This window comes from Oncorhynchus mykiss, chromosome 2 (genome assembly GCF_057628025.1).
Source record: "Oncorhynchus mykiss isolate SJ-2025 chromosome 2, ASM5762802v1, whole genome shotgun sequence".
NCBI classification, from domain to species: domain Eukaryota; kingdom Metazoa; phylum Chordata; class Actinopteri; order Salmoniformes; family Salmonidae; genus Oncorhynchus; species Oncorhynchus mykiss.
In genome coordinates, this window is record NC_143023.1 from 21,239,498 (window position 1) to 21,259,399 (window position 19,902).

Below are 19,902 nucleotides of genomic sequence, written 5' to 3' on the forward strand. Positions count from 1 at the left end.
CATTTTGACTCTTCAGACCAAAAAACAGATTTCCACTGATCTAATGTTCATTGCTCGTGTTTCTTGTCCCAACCAAGTCTCTTCTTATTATTGTTGTCCTTTAGTAACAGACACATCTCAACATCAACTGTTCAGAGGAGACTGTGACTGTGAATCAGGCCTTCATGGTCGAATTGCGGTTTCTTTGCCACAATTAGACCATGAAGGCCTGATTCACACAGTCTCCTCTGAACAGTTGATGTTGAGATGTGTCTGTTACTTGAACTCTGTGAAGCATTTATTTGGGCTGCAATTTCTGAGGCTGGTAACTCTAATGAACTTATCCTCTGCAGCAGAGATAACTCTGGGTCCTGTGGCGATCTTCCAGTTTCATCATAGCGCTTGATGCTTTTTGCGACTGCACTTGAAGAAAGGTTCAAAGTTCTTGAAATTTTCCGTATTGACCAACCTTCATGTCTTAAAGTAATGATTTGCCACAATATGGACTTGGTATTTTACCAAATAGGGCTATCTTATGTATACCACCCCTACCTGGTCACAACGCAACTGTTTGACTGAAACGCATTAAGAAGGAAAGAAATTTCACAAATTAACAAGGCACACATGTTAATTGAAATGCATTCCAGGTGACTACCTAATGAAGCTGGTTGAGAGAATGCTAAGAGCATGCAAAGCTGTCATCAAGGCAAAGGGTGGCTACTTTGAACATTTTTATTTATTTAACTAGGCAAGTATGTTAAGGACAAATTCTTCTTTACAATGACAGCCTAGGAACAGGGGGTTAACTGACTTGTTCAGGGGCAGAACGACAGATTTTTACCTTGTTAGCTCGGGGATTCGATATAGCAACCTTTCGATTACTGGCCCAACGCTCTAACCACTAGGCTACCTTCCACCCACAGAATCTCAAATATAAAATATTTTTAATTTGTTTAACACTTCTTTTTTTTACTACATGATTCCATATGTGTTATTTCATAGTTTTGATGTTGTCACTATTATTCTACAAAGTAGAAAATAGTAAAAATAAAGAATCTCTGGAATGAGTAGGTGTGTCTTAACTTTTGACTGGTACTGCATATATATATTTTTTATTGTACTCCGAATGGTCCCAGATGCATACCCAAAATAATCAGCAGTTTCTCACAGTAGAGGAGAGTCGGGTAATTTTAGTCATTTTTTAAATTCAGCATCACTCCAAGGGAAATATAGTATATCTGCATATATTTACGGATGTTATAATTATTTTAGAAAAGTGGTTTCTTGGCACAACTTACCCCAGATATGAGCATTGTGAGCAGCAACGCATCAATACACAACTATAGAAACTAATCGATGTAATCAATAATGTACCTTGTTGTATCTTGCTGTATTGATACAAATCAAATGGTTACGGTAGGGTACCATGACACAATGAATTACCCCCTGTATCCTTTAGAAAGAAAAACAGTATATTCTTGATCCATACTTTAACAATTTGCTAGTGGTTACTAGTTTCTCTGGTGTTTACTAGTAAAACTACTTGACATGAGAAGATAGAAAGACCTTTACAAAGATTTCTAAGGACAGTGAGAGTACAAACACAACAGAAAAAAGTATTTAGTGTTAAATGCTTTATTTGTCATGAAAACAAATGTGGATATTGAACTGCACAGGATGTTGTAGAGGTGTGGGACTATTGAATGACCAAAGCTAGGATCAGACTTAGTAGGTGGCCATTGTGCTGGTCAGCCAGTCATTAAAGATGCACACCTAGAGAAGGAGAAGGGAGACATCAGTGTACACAGGGCCAAGTCACTGTAAACCTGGGATAAAGTTGGTATTAGAGCTGGGGTGAAGTTGGTATTATTGAAGTTAGAAACATGTAGTTGTGACAGGGATGAGCCAGTGGTCTAATAAAGGCTTTATCCCACAAACTTAGCAGCAGAAGTCTGTATTCTTACCTTGGCATAGACACCGTGGTTATCAGTGCTGGGCACAGCCCTATCCCCAGGACACAATACCCTGAAGCTGACCGTTGCACACCACGGGGCCACCGGAGTCACCCTGAGAGAGAGAGACACTGTTACTTCACTGTTTCTCTATACTGTATTTTCGGTCAGACAACAACCACCCGAGCCACTGCCTGTTCACCCCGCTATCATCCAGAAGGCGAGGTCAGTAGCAGGGACCGAGAGACTGAAAAACAGCTTCTATCTCAAGGCCATCAGACTGTTAAACAGCCACCACTAACATTGAGTGGCTGCTGCCAACATACTGACTCAACTCCAGCCACTTTAATGATGGAAATGGATGTAAAAATGTATCACTAGTCACTTTAAACAATGCCACTTAATAGAATGTTTACATACCCTACATTACTCATCTCATATGTATATACTGTACTCTATACCATCTACTGCATCTTGCCATCTTTATGTAAGACATATATCACTAGCCACTTTAAACAATGCCACTTAATATAATGTTTACATACCCTACATTACTCATCTCATATGTATTTAATGTACACTATCATCTACTGCATCTTGCCATCTTTATGTAATACATGTATCACTAGCCACTTTAAACTATGCCACTTTATGTTTATATACCCTACATTACTCATGTATATACTGTACTCTATACCATCTACTGTATCTTGCCTATGCTGTTCTGTACCATCACTCATTCATATATCTTTATGTACATATTCTTTATCCCTTTACACTTGTGTGTGTATAAGGTAGTAGTTGTGGAATTGTTAGGTTAGATTACTCGTTTGTTATTACTGCACTGTCGGAACTAGAAGCACAAGCATTTCGCTACACTCGCATTAACATCAGCTAACCATGTGTATGTGACAAATAAGATTTGATTTGATTTAATAGTTTTGATAAGCTGGTCAGTAGTACCTGGCAAGAGTCCTTGCCTCCCTCCAGGAATCCAGCACAGAACATGGCGTTAGTGATCATGCCAGGGTAGGCGTTGTTACAGACGTTGAAGGACAGGAGGGCGAGGTTCAGGCACTGTAGCTTGTTGCTATCGGTGGCTGTAAGGATGGATGAAAAATGAAAGAATGGATAGAAAGAAGGGGAAATTAAAGGCAGAACATGCCAATTATGGATCATTTACCTTTTAACACTGGCAATGGTTACCTGACCAAGTATATTTTACAACAGAGCCCCAAAATACAGGAGCTCATGGTGTTGCCCCATCCAGAGACGGTACACATGGTGCCCGCGGGGGCACAGCTGCTGGGCAGAGCAACAGGCTGCACGTAGGTGATCTGCTGGGCAGAGCAACAGGCTGCACGTAGGTGTTGAGGGTGGCGGGCTTGATCAGCATGATGTCATTGTTGATGTTGTAGGAGCTGTAGTTGGGGTGGGGGATGACTTGGGAAGAAGTGATGAATTGCTCCTTACCTTCAGTCCCTTCAATGTTGTTTTTGCCCAGACACACCTCCACACAGCTTAGGGAGAAAGAGGGAAAGGAAAGTCTTTCATCACTTGATGGTGTTCTGTGCTGAGCCTTGGTGAAGTGAACTGCATGATATAATCTGGATGATAGGATGTTGTTAAACCATGACAGACATGTAAATAACCTTGTATATGCCTTGGCGAGTGCAAGCCGGAACGGCTCATAGGAACAGGAGCCTATCTCCTGTTTCTGTAGGGTGAGGCAGCTTGATGTACCAATACATATATTGAATGTATTCATTAAATGTAAGTCTTACTCATCTATAAGCACATAGGATGCTTCAGTTGAAGTCGGAAGTTTACATACACTTAGGTCGGAGTCATTAAAACTCATTTTTCAACCACTCCACAAAATTCTTGTTAACAAACTATAGTTTTGGCAAGTTGGTTAGGACATCTACTTTGTGCATGACACAGGTAATTTGTCCAACAATTGTTTACAGACAGATTATTTCACTTAGAATTCACTGTATCACAATTCCAGTGGGTCAGAAGTTTACATACACTAAGTTGACTGTGCCTTTAAACAGCTTGGAAAATTCCAGAAAATTATGTCATGGCTTTAGAAGCTTCTGTTAGGCTAATTGACATAATTTGAGTCAATTGGAGATGTACCTGTGGATGTATTTCAAGGCCTACCATCAAACTCAGTGCCTCTTTGCTTGACATCATGGGAAAATCAAAAGAAATCAGCCAAGACCTCCGAAAAAAATTGTAGACCTCCACAAGTCTGGTTCATCCTTAGGAGCAGTTTCCAAATGCCTGAAAGTACCATGTTCATCTGTGCAAACAATAGTACACAAGTATAAACACCATGGGATAACGCAGCCGTCATACCGCTCAGGAAGGAGACGCGTTCTGTCTCCTAGAGATGAATGTGCTTTGGTGCGAAAAGTGCAAATCAATCCCAGAACAACAGCAAAGGACCCTGTGAAGACGCTGGAAGAAACAGGTACAAAAATATCTATATCCACAGTAAAAATGAGTCATATATTAACATAACCTGAAAGGCTGCTCAGCAAGGAAGAAGCCACTTCTCCAAAACTGCCATAAAAAAGCCAGACTACACTTTGCAACTGCACATGGGGACAAAGATTATACTTTTTGGAGAAATGTCCTCTGGTCTGATGAAACAAAAGAAAAAAATGTACAACTTGGTTGCAAATTGGAGGGCAAGTAGCCTAGTGGTTAGAGCGTTGGACTATTAACCGAAAAGTTTGCATGATTGAAACCTCGAGTTGACAAGTTAAAAATCTGTCATTCTGCCCCTGAACAAGGCAGTTAACCCACTGTTCCCAGGCCATCATTGAAAATAAGAATTTGTTCTTAACGTACTTGCCTAGTTAAATAAAGGTAATGTTATATATATATTTAAATGGGTCTTCCAAATGGACAATGACCGCAAGCATACCTCCAAAGGTGTGGCAAAATGGCTTAAGGACAACAAAGTCCAGGTATTGGAGTGGCCATCTCAAAGCCCTGACCTCAATCCTATAGATAGTTTGTGGGCAGATCTGAAAAAGTGTATGCGAGCAAGGAGGCCTACAAACCTGACTCAGTTACACCAGCTCTGTCAGGAGGAATGGGCCAAAATTCACCCAACTTATTGTGGGAAGTTTGTGGAAGGCTACCCAAAATGTTTGACCCAAGTTAAACAATTTTAAAGGCAATGCTACCAAATACTAATTGAGTGTATGTACACTACTGAACCACTGGGAATGTGATGAAATAAATAAAAACTTAAATTATTCTCTCTACTATTATTCTGACATTTCACATTCTTAATGAGTTGGACGGAAGGATATACTCCAAACACCCGAACAGGCCCTCATCCCCATCATTCACTGGAGAAAGAAACAGATTTCGCAGAAAGATATTGGGTGCCTTGAGGATCAGGCACCCAAGGATCAGGCGACGAGTGCCTAATCTGCCTTTGCCATCTGTAATGTTATCCAACGTTCAATCGCTGGAAAATAAATGGGCCGAACTGAAAGCACATATATCCTACCAATGGGACATTAAAAACGGTAATATCTTATGTTTCACCGAGTCGTGGCTGAACGACAATATTAATAACATACAGCTGGCGGGTTATAGTGTATCGGCAGGACAGAACAGCAGCCTCTGGTAAGACACTGGGCCGATGTATATTTGTAAACAACAGCTGGTGCATGATATCTAAGGACGTCTCAAAGTTTTGCTCGCCTGAGGTAGAGTATCTCATGGTAAGCTGTAGACCACACTATCTACCTAGAGAGTTTTCATCTGTATTTTTCGTAACTGTCTACCACAAACCGACGCTGGCACTAAAACAGCACTCAATGAGCTGTATACCGCCATAAGCAAACATGAAAACTATCATCCAGAGGCGGTGCTCTTAGTGGCCAGGGACTGCAGGGAATCAGTTTTGCCTCATGTCTATCAGCATGTTAAAAATAATTCTAGACCACCTTTACTCCACACACAGAGATGCGTACAAAGCTCTCCCTCGCCCTCCATTTGGTGAACCTGACCATAATTCTACCCTCCTGATTCCTGCTTACAAACTCAAATTTAAGCAGGAAGCACCAGTGACTCGGCCTATTAAAAAAAAGTGGTGAAGCTGATGAAGCAGATGCTAAACTACAGGACTGTTTTGCCAGCACAGACTGGAATATGTTCTGGGATTCTTCCGATGGCATTGAGGAGTACACCACATCAGTCACTGGCTTCATCAATAAGTTAATTGATAATGTGTTGTCCCTACAGTGACTGTATGTACATACCCCAACCAGAAGGCAACATTTGGACTGAACAAAAGGGTAGAGCTGCCGCTTTCAAGGTGCGGGACTCTAACCCGGAAGCTTATAAGAAATCCCGCAATGTCTTCCGATGAACCATCAAACGGGCAAAGCATCAATACAGGGCTAAGATCGAACCGTACAACATCGGGTCCGACGCTCATCGGATGTGCCAGGGCTTGTAAACTATTACAGTCTACAAAGGGAAGCACAGCCGAGTGCTGCCCAGTGACACGAGGCTACCAGACAAGCTAAATAACTTCTATGCTCGCTTCGAGGCAAGTAATACTGAAACATGCATGAGAGCATCAGCTGTTTCGGATGATTGTGTGATCCCGCACTCCACAGCCAATGTGAGTAAGACCTTTTAAACAGGTCAACATTCACAAGGCCGCAGGGCCAGATGGATTACCAGGACGTTTACTCTGAGCATGTATTGACTAACTGGCAAGTGTCTTCACTGACATTTTCAACCTCTCCCTGTCTGAGTATGTAATACCAACATGTTTCAAGCAGACCCCCATAGTCCCTGTGCCCAATAATACTAAGGTAACCTGCCTAAATGACTACCGACCTGTAGCACTCACGTCTGTAGCCATGAAATGCTATGAAATACTTTGAAAGGCTGGTCATGGCTCACATCAACATCATTATCCCAGAAACCCTAGACCCACTCCAATTTGCATACCACCCCAAAAGATCCACGAATGATGAAATCTCTATTGCATTCCACACACCCTTTCACACCTGGACAAAAGGAACACTTATGTGAGAATGCTATTCATTGACTACAGCTCAGCGTTCAACACCATAGTGCCCTCAAAACTAATCACGAAGCTAAGGACCCTAGGACTAAACACCTCCCTCTGCAACTGGATCCTGGACTTCCTGACGGCTGCCCCCAGGTGGTAAGAGTAGGTAACAACACATCTGCCACACTGATCCTCAACACGGGGGCCCCTCAGGGGTGCGTGCTCAGTCCCCTCCTGCACTCCCTGTTCACTCATGACTCTACGGCCAGGCACGACTCGAACAACATCTTTAAGTTTGCCGATGACACAACTGGGGTAGGCCTGATCACCAACAATGATGAGACAGCCTATAGGGAGGAGGTCAGAGACCTGACCATGGGGTGCAAAGACAACAAACTCTCCCTCAACGTGATCAAGACAAAGGAGATTGTTGTGGACTACAGGAAAAGGAGGACTGAGCAAGTTGAGAGCTTCAAGTTCCTTGGCGTCCACATCACCAACAAACTAACATGATCCAAGCACACCAAGACAGTCGTGATGAGGACACAACTAATTAGTATATTTACCATCAAGTTATATGCAACTCATATTTCTGTATTAATTGAACTGAAAAAGTACATTTCAAGTCATCATTGTGGTACCACTGATTTGAGATTAGTGTGGTAAGTACCTGGCAAGAGTCCTTGCCTCCCTCCAGGTATCCTGCACAGAACATTGCATCGGTGATCATGCCAGTGTAGGAGTTGTTACTGTAGGACAGGATGGGGATGTTCAGGCACTGCGGCTTGTTGCTGAGAGAGAATGAGAGAGAAAGAGAGGATATTGTGTTCCTAATAGTACAATTTCTATGCCTGAAAACACTCAGTCACCATGAAAATGACCAACTGGCGCATGTAACCTTTGACCCAGGTTCTGTACTCACTGGAGCTCATGGTGCTGTAGTTGGGGTGACGGATCACGCGGGATGAAGAGATGAACTGCTCGCTACCCTCAGTTACCTTGATGTTGTGCTCGCCCAGACGCACCTCCACATGAGAAGATCAGAAGATTCTATGAATACTCCTAAGTGGCGCAGCAGTCTAAGGCACTGCATCTCAGTGCTAGAGGTGTCACTACAGACCCTGGTTCAATCCTGGGCTGTATCACAACTGGCTGTGATCAGGAGTCACATAGGGCAGCGGACAATTGGCACAGTGTCGTCTGGGTTAGGGGAGGGTTTGGAGTAGGTCGTCATTGTAATATAAGAATTTGTTATTAACTGACTTGCCTAGTTAATAAAAGTTAAATTAAATAAACAAATGAGAGAGAGAGAAGTCTAATTAATTAACTTAGTTAAATACAAACTCTAAAACTATGTCCTTTAGTTTAGCCAAAATTAGATTGTCACTAACCATGTTTCCATCCAAACATTATTTTGCAAGTAAAGTACCTGTCGGATAAAAAGACTCCCAACAGGCCTGATGGAAACAGTATAATATTAGGTTAACTTTCCTTTCCTAAATACGCTAGACAGGGGTGTACACAATATATTGGAAGTAGTTCACAAGATACTTACGACTTGTAGCAGTGAGCAGCAGGCACCACCATGTGCTGGAGATCAGGGAGCCACCACAGAAGTGTTACCCAGACTGCAGAGATACCTGATGGTGCTGGGAGTACGGCTTGTCTTGCACTCATACCCTTCGATCTTTTCGTCCTCCATTGCGACTGGAAACCGAGAGCAGGCAGATTCTTAGCTATATTTCCTCACCTTTTGAGTATATTAAAAAAGGCATAATACTATCATAAAAGTGGAATAACATTTGTTAATAACGTAAAATTAACACATTTGTGATGTTAGTGTCAACACAGTCCTCCATGCCAATTTTTACACCGCTCCGATGAGCAGAGCAAAGACCAGAGAAATCATGGTTGCTGTGTCATCCTGTCGATGAAAGGGGTTAACCTGCACCCCTGGTTTATGTACCTCACAGTTTCATGGAACTGTTTGATATGTCGAGATCTCTAATCAGATTTAAAAGGTTCTCTGGTGAGCAAATAATACAGCAGGTAGCATCAAGCTGTAAATGTTGGAAAGTTGTGCATCCTCACCACTCACTGGGGAAGGTTAAGATACGGGAAGGGTCAACTAATCCTAGCTCTGTGTCCAAGACCAACGTCTATGTGAATGAGACTCAAACCTGTCAAATCACCTTGCAAAATGTAGGCCTACCTTTTCATTAAGTATTGGTCAACGTTGTCTTATTAGTCCCAGTACAGTGTTTATTGAGTTAATTCCAGACTTAGGACTGGATTCAATCCGTATTGTGGAAGTGTCATTCAAGGTCAGTGTTAATATGTGAAGGTAATTTCCGAATGAGCTGACATATGCAGCATTTACCGTGAATGAAGTCTTTGCGAACAGGGGGAAATGCCTTTAAAATTCAATTGAGTTTTAACGCAGAATTTCTGTGACCATCTACGATACGGATGAAATCCAGCCCTTCATTTCTACCAGAAGACAGTGATACAGTACACTAAAACTGCTAGTTTGAGATGACCAGTATTCTCTGCGGTTCAAACTGTATCTTGACCTCAACATGGCTGCAACACAGCTGTGTGTGAACACACACAATCTACCCAAGGCCTACTGTACCATAGCTTTGTAGATTAGATGTTTACTTAGTCACATGCACAGGGTCGTAGATGTCGTTGCAGTGTATAGTGAAGTACACAACTTCTTCGGGATCGGTGTCCCTTCCACGGGACGGTTGAGCTAACATAGGCTAATGCGATTAGCATGAGGTTGTAAGTAACAAGAAGATTTCCCAGGACATAGACATATCTGATGTTGGCAGAAAGCTTACATTCTTGTTACTCTAACTGCACTGTCCAATTTACAGTAACTATTTCAGTGAAAGAATACCATGCTACTGTTTGAGGAGTGTGCATAATTTTATACATGGCAAGTTATTAATAAACATATTAGGCACATTTGGGCAGTCTTGACACATTTTTAACAGAAATGCAATGGTTCATTGGATCAGACTAAAACTTTGCACATACACTGCTGCCAACTAGTGGACAAAATCTAAATTGCACCCGGACTGGAATAATACATTATGGCCTTTCTCTTGCATTTCAAAGATGATGGTACAAAAAAAATACAAAATAGTGGGGGGGTTCTTTGTATTATCTTTTACCAGATCTATTCTGTTATATTCTCCTAAATTCCTTCCACATTTCCATAAACTTCAAAGTGTTTCCTTTCAAATGGTACCAAGAATATGCATATCCTTGCTTCAGGGCCTGATCTACAGGCAGTTAGATGTCGGTATGGAATTTTAGGCAAAAAAATGTTAAAGAGTTGTATCCTTTTTTTATGAGCATGGCCTTATTTCTATTACAGCATATTGGATGACTGTCATTCATATTCCATTCATCTATCTTAACCTATCGCTGTTACATTAAGGCTACTACATGATACTCAAATGTCCCTATACCCATCATGAGATTGCCACAACCTAGTCTATAAATGAAAGTTTACATTGTAGGTGCATAGGTTGAAAGAAAATTGAGTAATCAAGGTGACAGACGTCAACACATTCAATACTGCCTTGCCTGCATCTAGGGATGTGGACATAAATGTAGGGTTATGGTTGAGCCAGGATGTGGACATGAAGTTAGAGTTATGGGTAAGGGTTGAGCCGGGGTGTAGACTAGTGTCAACCACAGGAGATTATGGCACCTTAATTGGAGATCGTGAGATCAGGAGATCGTGGCACCTTACTCTATTAGTGTAATGGTATCAAATACAACAAACACATGGTTTCCATTTGCTCTGTTCCAGCCATTATTATGAGCCGTCCTCCCCTCAGCAGCCTCCATTACTGTCAAAGTACAACTATTTATTTAAAACTTGTGTTAATACCAAATATAATACATTACACTACCCAAGTGTGTGCTTACGTTGAGTGTTTTACTGTATATTAACTGCATACAGTATAACTTATGTAATGAACTCATGGCCATATAAGGTATACAGAGTTTATTTTTAAGACAGCCTTGCATGACTTTCCAACAAAACCCCATAAACCCAGTTTGCTTGTTTACAAAGCTCAAATTGGCCTTGTGAGCAGCAAAGATGTGTTTGTCGACTTCTCCAAGAGAATACCACCGTGTGAACCACACAGCTGTGTTGCAGTCATGTTGAGATCAAGATACAGTCTGAACTGCAGAGAATACTGGCCATCTCAAACTGGCAGTTGTAGTGCACTGTACATTTATCAATGTATCCTGTAAGAATTTCAAATCAAATCCAGATGGTAAGAACCTGCACAAAAAAAGGAAAACGTATATTTAGCTTCATGCTGCCTTTAGGGTCAACTTTATACCAATCCATGATGGAAACTGCTGTGTCATAATGCTGACCTTGGCAGTGCACCTTTTGCCTCTGATTGGATTTCTCTTGACCAATCAAACAGTTCCATTAAACGGGGCGGCACACCCAATTCTGTATATATATCAGGGGTGCAGATTAACCCCTTTCATCGACAGGATCATACAGCAACCATGATTTCTCTGGTCTTCGTTCTGCTCATTGGAGCCGCTTGTGAGTATAATAATGACCATTGAAAAAGAACAGGACTGTGTAATGACACTAACATCACAAATGTGTTTTTTTGACGTAATTAAGAAATATGTTGTTGTTGTTTTATCATGGTGCTATGCTTTTCCATCTCAAAAGCTGAGGTAATATCGTTAAGAATGTGCCTGCTCTCTGTTTACAGTCGCAACGGAGGATGACAAGATCGTTGGAGGGTATGAGTGCAAGGCCTACTCCCAGCCCCACCAGGTGTCTCTGAACTCTGGGTACCACTTCTGTGGTGGCTCCTTGGTCAATGAGAACTGGGTTGTGTCTGCTGCTCACTGCTACAAGTCGTAAGTACACTCCCAAGTGAACTACTAGCAACATATTGAGTCAATTACAGCTAGCAATAATTTGATAAGCTTAACTTTTGCGAAACTTAAGGACACAAGTGAACTCCACATTCACATGAACTCTCTCTCTTTCAGCCGTGTGGAGGTGCATCTGGGCGAGCACAACATCAAGGTGACTGAGGGTAGCGAGCAGTTCATCTCTTCATCCCGCGTGATCCGTCACCCCAACTACAGCGCCTACGACCTCGACAATGACATCATGCTGATCAAGCTGAGCAAGCCCGCCACCCTCAACACCTACGTGCAGCCTGTTGCTCTGCCCAGCAGCTGTGCCCCGGCTGGCACCATGTGTACCGTCTCTGGATGGGGCAACACCATGAGCTCCAGTGAGTGCAGAACCTGGGTCACATGTGCCAGTTGGTCATCTTCATGGTGACTGAGTGTGTTTACAGGCATTGAACATATACTATTAGAAACACAATGACATTATATATAACCATAACTCTCCTTCTCCCTCTCTCCATTCTTCCATTTCTCTCTGTCTGCTTTTCATTACAGCCGCTGACAAGAACAAGCTTCAGTGCCTGAACATCCCCATCCTGTCCTACAGCGACTGTAACAACTCCTACCCTGGCATGATCACCAACGCCATGTTCTGCGCTGGATACCTGGAGGGAGGCAAGGACTCTTGCCAGGTACTTACCACACTGACCTCAATTCAGTGGTACCACAATGATGACTTTAAATGTACTTTTTCAGTTCAATTAATACAGAAATATGAGTTGTATATAACTCTTTCTTTCTCTCTCTCTTTCTGCCTTCCTTCTTCCCTCTCTCGCTCTCTCTCTCAGGGTGACTCCGGTGGCCCTGTGGTGTGCAACGGTGAGCTCCAGGGTGTTGTGTCCTGGGGTTACGGCTGTGCCGAGCCCGGTAACCCTGGTGTCTACGCCAAGGTAAGACAGAAAAATAGTTTTCCTGTTGTGGAAACATCAACATTCATACATCACTGTGACATCACTTGGTTTCCCAAAATAAAAAAACATTGATTGATGGTTCTCATGTTGCCTCCCATTGAGCGTGTCCACTAATGTCTCCCTTCTTCTTCTCTTCCTCCAGGTGTGCATCTTCAATGACTGGCTGACCAGCACCATGGCCACCTACTAAGTCTGATCCTAGCTTCGGTCCTCCAGCATGGTCCCAGAAGTCTACAACATCCTGTGCAGTTCAGCGTCTACCTTTTATACTGGAGATGAAATACTAATGACAAATTAAATATTTAACATAATTTCAGTCTACTGAGTATTTTTCCCAAAGATAAACAAAAAAGTGAATATACTCTTGAAGGTTCTTCTGCAGCATAGAGCACATGTTCATGTATGACATTAAATATTTTGTTCTGTATAGCATCAAGAGAGTGTTGATTCTAAGTGGAATGTTAATAAATGCTGCATTATATCAGCTGGAATTATTTCAGCTAAAAGCTATGGTCTGTGACTGGTACATATATTTCTTGACTTTTAAATAAATGCTGATTTTTGAAGAGTATAATGTATAAATGCCTCAGGAGCTCAGGTAATCTGTCGTACCCCATCAGACACTCAGACTGGACAGTTTTATCTCCATCTCTCCATTCAAAGACTCAATCATGGACACTCTTACTGACAGTTAGGGCTGCTTCGCGTGATGTATTGTTGTTTTCTCTACCTTCTTGCCCTTTGTGCTGTTGTCTGTGCCCAATAATCTTTGTACCATGTTTTGTGTTGCTACCATGTTGTGTCATGTTGTGTTGCTACCATGTTTTGTTGCTGCCATGCTATGCTGTTGTCTAAGGTCTCTTTACGTAGTGGTGTCTCTCTTGTCGTCGTGTGTTTTGTCCTATATTTTTATTGCATTTTTAATTTTTAATCCCAGCCCCCGTCCCCTCAGGAGGCCTTTTGGTAGGCCGTCATTGTAAATAAGAATTTGTTCTTAACTGACTTGCCTAGTTAAATCCAATTTAAATGTAATTTAAACACTATCACATGGTTAGCAGATGTTAATGCGAGTGTAGCGAATTTACTCCATTGTTTGTAAACAATGTAATTGTAAACAAACACTATAACTTCGAAACATGGGTCATGATTCAATCATATGTGCATTGTTGACAAGCGCATTGCTCTGTTGATCATTTTGCTTTATAAAGACAATTTACTACTCTCTATAGCCCTCAACTCTAGAATAGAAAACCAGCAGGTTCTGGACATTGTAGGGTAAGAGTTGAATACCCCTGCTCTATAGCAATCATTAAGACAAATTTTATTTTTTATTTGGTTGAGCAATCCCTTTAACAAATTAAACTGTTAGGAGGAATTATATATGGACATCCTTATATTGGAAATGTCACATTTTCTATTTCAGTACAAACATTAGTTATGTATTCTATGGGGTTATGGTTGCATACAGTTCAGAGAGAAGTGATGTGTTACAACTGTAACCTGTGTGAGATGCAGTGGTGGGCTGTCAGGGCCAGCAATGTCTTCTCTGCTGACCTAAACATCATCAGAATATATATATTTTTTAAATATATTTTCCCACAAATATGTATTAAATTATTCCCCAGAGTAAGAGTTATACTCTTCATTTCATAGCTTTCCTCTTGGTTGCACTGCTTCCAGCCCCAGGTTGAGATTTGGAGGGCTGGTCTTTACGTTAGATCTTTTATCCAATCATATTCAGCCATCATGTGTTGCCAGGGGTCTAAAATCGGCCCTCAGGCCTTCAGAATCAACAGTGCGGGCGCTTGTAGCTTAAAGTGAATGAAAATGAAAATGTAGTGTCAACTAATCAGCTTTAGAGTTGGCTATTGTACGCCTGCTGGCTGGCTCCAGTGTTACACAGGAGCCAGCTAGCAGGCGTAGTGCGTGCACGTCTTTTGATTGGATTACCAATATTGAGAGGCAAAACAAATTAATTTGCGTACTACTAAGCTGTTTTTTCAACCCACAATGACGGAAGGAGGAGAAGATATCGATTTGGTCGAGGATATAATTATAACGCCATTCTCAAGACGAACTTTTCAAGAAAAGTTAGACATTGTAAGGAGAGGTCGCCCGACGCCGACGCTACAAAGCCTGTCACAGGCGGGAAAGGGGTTCGTTCGCCATTTTCAAAGTTCCAACTACGAGCGCTATCAATGGCTCACAGGCTCCGAGAAGCACTGCAAACTGTACTGCTGGGAATGCTATTATTTGCAAGTGATCGATTTGGTGTTTGGAGCCACACTGGCTTTGCAAACTTGAGTTGTCTAAGCAAGGCAGCAACGAGACAACAAAGTACGGCTGGGCACTTACAAGCAATGGTGCTTTTGAAAACTTTTGGGGACACCCGAGTGGATCTACAGCTCAACGAACAAGCGCGCAGGGCAACGGAGCTGCACAATGAAAAGGTGAAGAAAAATAGGGAAATATTGAAAAGACTCATTGATTGTGTCATGTTTTTGGGTAAACAGGAACTGTATTTTGAGGGGGGGACTTAAAGCTCAAAGTTTGTGGACCAGAAATGGATAGAAGAAGAATATTAACTCTGTTGCACTCGACTATGTTATTGCCTATTAGTTGAACTGCACTGTATTGTACTCTTCCCCTGCAATTCTCTGAATAAAAATGTCAATTTCAAGGTGACGCAACGCCTGGTTATACAGCGATTCTGTCTAAATGTATAGTGTCTAGAGCCATGGCATCATAATGATGGTAATAAGAGGTGGATTAATTCGGGTGGGACTGTGTAGGACCTCACTGAAGGCCCAGGCCCCAGGCCCACGGCACGCCACTGGTGAGATGCCTAGCTAGTTAGCGGTGCGCGCTAGTAACATTTACATTTGTGAAGTCACTCGCTCTGAGAACTTGAAGTACTGTAGTTGTTTCGCTGTGGCTTTTGTGGAGCAATAGGTAGCAATGCTTCGTGGGAGGCAAGTGTCAATGTGTTTAGAGGGTCCCTGGTTCAAGTCCAGGGCGGGGTGAGGAGAGGGACAGAAGCAAAACTGTTACATTGGTGCTGTGAGGTAACTTGCACAATAACTGAAGGCAGCCGGGGATGATGTAGCGGTAGGATCACTGGGATGCTGCGGGTTGAGTAGCTAGCTGTACTGACTAGTTTGTCTAGCCAGCATGTTGTTCGTCTGTCCCTCGAGGATGATGACAAATCCGGTGAACCACAACATTAAACAAGTATAGCGAGTGAAATGGAGTTGGCTATACTCATACTGCCCCGGCCCATTAAACAAAAGCAAATTGAGCAATAAACTTCGGTGTCACAACACTCTAACGAACTCCGTCACTGTTCTCCAAGATCACCTCCATCCAATACGCACGTACCCGCCCAATCTACTTCACGCCACACCGTACGTGGATGCGAACAGTTCTGTACAGGGACGCGGAAAGTTCAAAATTAGAATAAAGTAAATCCAGTCTTTACAGGGGGTTACATTCACCCCTCACTAGGAAAACCTGACGTCCCGACAAGTTATACATAAGATTAGGCATCACAATGAATTTGACACATAACATAGTTTACGACACACCTTCAGTTGTAACTTCTCTTAACACTATGCAACAGTAAAGCGCAGGCATATAAAAACACACCTTCAAACCAAAAAAACTCTCGGAAGTATGAGATGTGTGTGGTGCAAGAAAACACTGTAATGAGGTGAAGTGATGGTATGGCGATGTACCTGACTTCTTCACCCAGCCAGCTGAAGGACCTCTCGGATGAGTCTACTTTCAAAGTTTCTGCACTGATGCCCTGGTCAGAGTTTATGCAGGAATGCAGGCCATAATGGACAAAGAACTTCTCCCAAAGCACCCTGGCCACAGTGCTGGCTTCCTGATCTTAAGTGGCGTAAGCTTGGGCGTAGCGAGTGAAGTGATCTGTCACTACGAGGATGTTACTGATGTTCTTTGTGTCATTAAATCAAATCAAATCATATGTTATTTGTCACATACACATGGTTAGCAGATGTTAATGCGAGTGTAGCGAAATGCTTGTGCTTCTAGTTCCAACAATGCAGTAATATCCAACAATTTCACAACTACCTTATACACACACAAGTGTAAAGGAATGAATAAGAATATGTAAATAAAAAAATATATGAATGAGTGATGGTATAGAACGGCATAGGCAAGATGCAGTAGATGGTATCGAGTCCAGTATATACATATGAGATGAGTAATGTAGGGTATGTAAACATATAACAGTGGCATTGTTTAAAGTGGCTGGTGGTACATTACATCAAGATGATTCCAGCCTCCAGCAGATCTTCCAGGTGTTTTCGGACATCCTCTACATCTGCAGGAGCGATTCTGCGAGACCTCTCTCTGAATGGGCGATCATCCTCATCTGATGCTCCACTCTTTTAGCACACCCTACATCCCACTCATTCAGTTAAACATTACATCTTTATTGCTAGGCAGGAGGTTACATGATGCGGGCCATAAACTGTCCGTTATTGTGGCCTGACCTCGGCTCCCCATTCCTGACTAAACCACATCTCTCCACCCTTATCAGTGGCTGCAAACGTGATTGCCTTCCATTTACTCAATACATTCCGAGCTTAAATGCTTGACCAGGACAGTGTGAGTCTTGTTGCCTTGGTGAACTCCTTACAGACTTCAATCTCTGCTTCAGCCACGGGGGAAAAGTCAAGGGCCTCCCAGAGGTGTGTTTAAGGAACCCTATGGGTCCCTCCTCCCTCAGAGTGTTCTCTCTTTCCCTCTGGTGGTAGGCCATTAGGCGGTTGGAGTTCTGATGGGGTACACCCACTTGCGTCGCACGGTCCAGCTTCTCACACAGCTTCCCTGGCACAGAGAACATGTTGGAGTTTGTTCTCAAGAGCATGGAAGAGTCATCATGTGTTGGGGGCTCTGGGAATACTAAGGCATGTGTGTGTAAAGGCTTCTGGACACCCACCACTTCAGCTGGAAACTAGATGGCGACTTCAATGTACACGTCAGAGGGGTAGCTGTTTTCACTCTGTAGGCTGGAGAGGATTATAAAGCAACCAAGATTTCTCTGGTCTTTGTTCTGCTCATTGGAGCCACTTGTGAGTATCATAATGATCATAGAAAAAAGAACAGGACTGACACAAATGTTTCTTTGACGTTTGTAACGATGAAAGCAAGTTCAGGGAGTGAATACATTTAATAAATAAAAGAACAAAACAAGAACCACGAACAGCCTACCGACGTAGAACAGAAATAATGACGACTGGGTAAGAAATCAAGGGGAGTGACATATATAGGTTGTTGGAGGAGGTGATGGAGTCCAGGTGAGTGTCATTATGCGCCTAACACTGGTGACAGGTGTGCGCCTTAACGCGGAGCTGCTTGCTGCAATTTCGATGAGGCTCTCTTGTTCAGATATCAGTAAGTGGACTGGAAGCAGGGCATGAAAGGGATAACGAATCCAGTTGTTTGTGTCATCCATTTCGGGAAAGTACCTGCATAATTGCGCACTCAACTCACTCAGGTGCTTCACTATATCACATTTGACATTGTCCGTAAGCTTGATGGAATGATCGAAAGACCTGTGTGTTGTCCTTGTGAATGCAGACAGTGAAGACCTCCAACTTCTTAATCATAGCCTCAATTTTGTCCCGCAGATTGTATATAGTTGTGGAGAGTCCCTGTAATCCTAGATTCAGATCCTTCAGGTGAGAAAAAACATCCCCCAGATAGGCCAGTCGTATGAGAAACTCATCATGCAAGCGGTCAGACATGCAAATTATGGTCAGTAAAGAAAACTTTAAGCTCGTCTCTCAATTTAAAAAAACCTGTCAATACTTTGCCCCTTGATAACCAGCGCAATTCTGTATGTTGTAAAAGCGTTACATGGTCGCTGCCCATGTCATTGCATAGTGCAGAAAATACACGAGAGTTCAGGGGCCTTACTTTGACAAAGTTAACAATTTTCACTGTAGTGTCCAAAACATCTTTCAAGCTGCCAGGCATTCCCTTGGCAGCAAGAGCCTCTTGGTGGATGCTGCAGGGTACCCAAGTGGCGTCGGGAGCAACTGTTTGCACGTGTGTTACCACTCCACTATGTCTCCCTGTCATGACTTTTGTGCCATCAGTACAGATACCAACACATCTTGACCACCGAAGTTCATTTGATGTCACAACGTTGTCCAGTACTTTAAAAATATCCTCTCCTGTTGTCCTGGTTTACAGTTGTTTGCAGAAGAGGATGTCTTCCTTAATTGATCCCCCATGAACGTAAAGCACATATACCAGGAGCTGTGCCAGGCCCCCCCACGTCTGTTGACTCATCCAGCTGTAACGCATAGAATTCACTGGCATGTTGTCCGGTCCTCTGGCAGTCTCTATGGGGGTGCCACAGGGTTAAATTCTCGGGCCAACTCTTTTCTCTGTATATATCAATGATGTTGCTCTTGCTGCGGGCGATTCCCCGGTCCACCTCTACGCAGACGACACCATTCTGCATACTTCCGGCCTTTCCTTGGACACTGTGCTATCTAACCTCCAAACGAGCTTCAACGCCATACAACACTCCTTCCGTGGCCTCCAACTGCTCTTAAACGCTAGTAAAACCAAATGCATGCTTTTCAACCGTTCACTGCCTGCACCCGCATGCCCGACTAGCATCACCACCCTGGATGGTTCCGACCTAGAATATGTGGACATCTATAAGTACCTAGGTGTCTAGCAAGACTGTAAACTCTCCTTCCAGACTCATATCAAACATCTCCAATCTAAAATAAAATCTAGAGTCGGCTTTCTATTCCGCAACAAAGCCTCCTTCACTCACGCCGCCAAACTTACCCTGGTAAAATTGACTATCCTACCGATCCTCGACTTCGGCGATGTCACCTACAAAATAGCTTCCAATACTCTACTCAGCAAACTGGATGCAGTTTATTACAGTGCCATCCGGTTTGTTACTAAAGCACCTTATACCACCCACCACTGCGACCTGTATGCTCTAGTCGGCTGGCCCTCG

General features: G+C 42.8%; 2 protein-coding genes across 2 annotated transcripts in view; one reads left to right on the forward strand and one right to left on the reverse strand.

Moving 5' to 3' along the window:
• Positions 1 to 5,816: 5,816 nt before the first annotated feature.
• Positions 5,817 to 19,902, reverse strand: part of LOC149984901 (trypsin-2-like) — a 40,525-nt gene continuing 26,439 nt past the window's right edge. The window contains exons 4-5 of the mRNA XM_090191341.1: positions 7,661 to 7,781; positions 5,817 to 5,849 (exon numbers count right to left, since the gene is read on the reverse strand). Of these exons, the coding sequence (XP_090047467.1) occupies positions 5,817 to 5,849; positions 7,661 to 7,781 (154 nt within the window). The remainder of the gene's footprint in view (positions 5,850 to 7,660; positions 7,782 to 19,902) is intronic.
• Positions 11,458 to 13,390, forward strand: LOC110537821 (trypsin-2). Its single transcript, XM_021624236.3, has 6 exons — positions 11,458 to 11,581; positions 11,760 to 11,910; positions 12,046 to 12,296; positions 12,469 to 12,605; positions 12,762 to 12,863; positions 13,027 to 13,390. The coding sequence occupies exons 1-6, from the start codon at positions 11,542 to 11,544 to the stop codon at positions 13,072 to 13,074; spliced, it is 729 nt and encodes a 242-aa protein (XP_021479911.2). The 5' UTR covers positions 11,458 to 11,541; the 3' UTR covers positions 13,075 to 13,390.

Bases quoted from the DNA above. Each gene is read 5' to 3' on its own strand.
- LOC110537821 (XM_021624236.3), top strand. From the start codon at position 11,542: ATGATTTCTCTGGTCTTCGTTCTGCTCATTGGAGCCGCTT. The intron at 11,911-12,045 runs GTAAGTACACTC...TCTCTCTTTCAG, and splicing joins GCTGCTCACTGCTACAAGTC to CCGTGTGGAGGTGCATCTGG. The intron at 12,297-12,468 runs GTGAGTGCAGAA...TTTTCATTACAG, and splicing joins GGGCAACACCATGAGCTCCA to CCGCTGACAAGAACAAGCTT.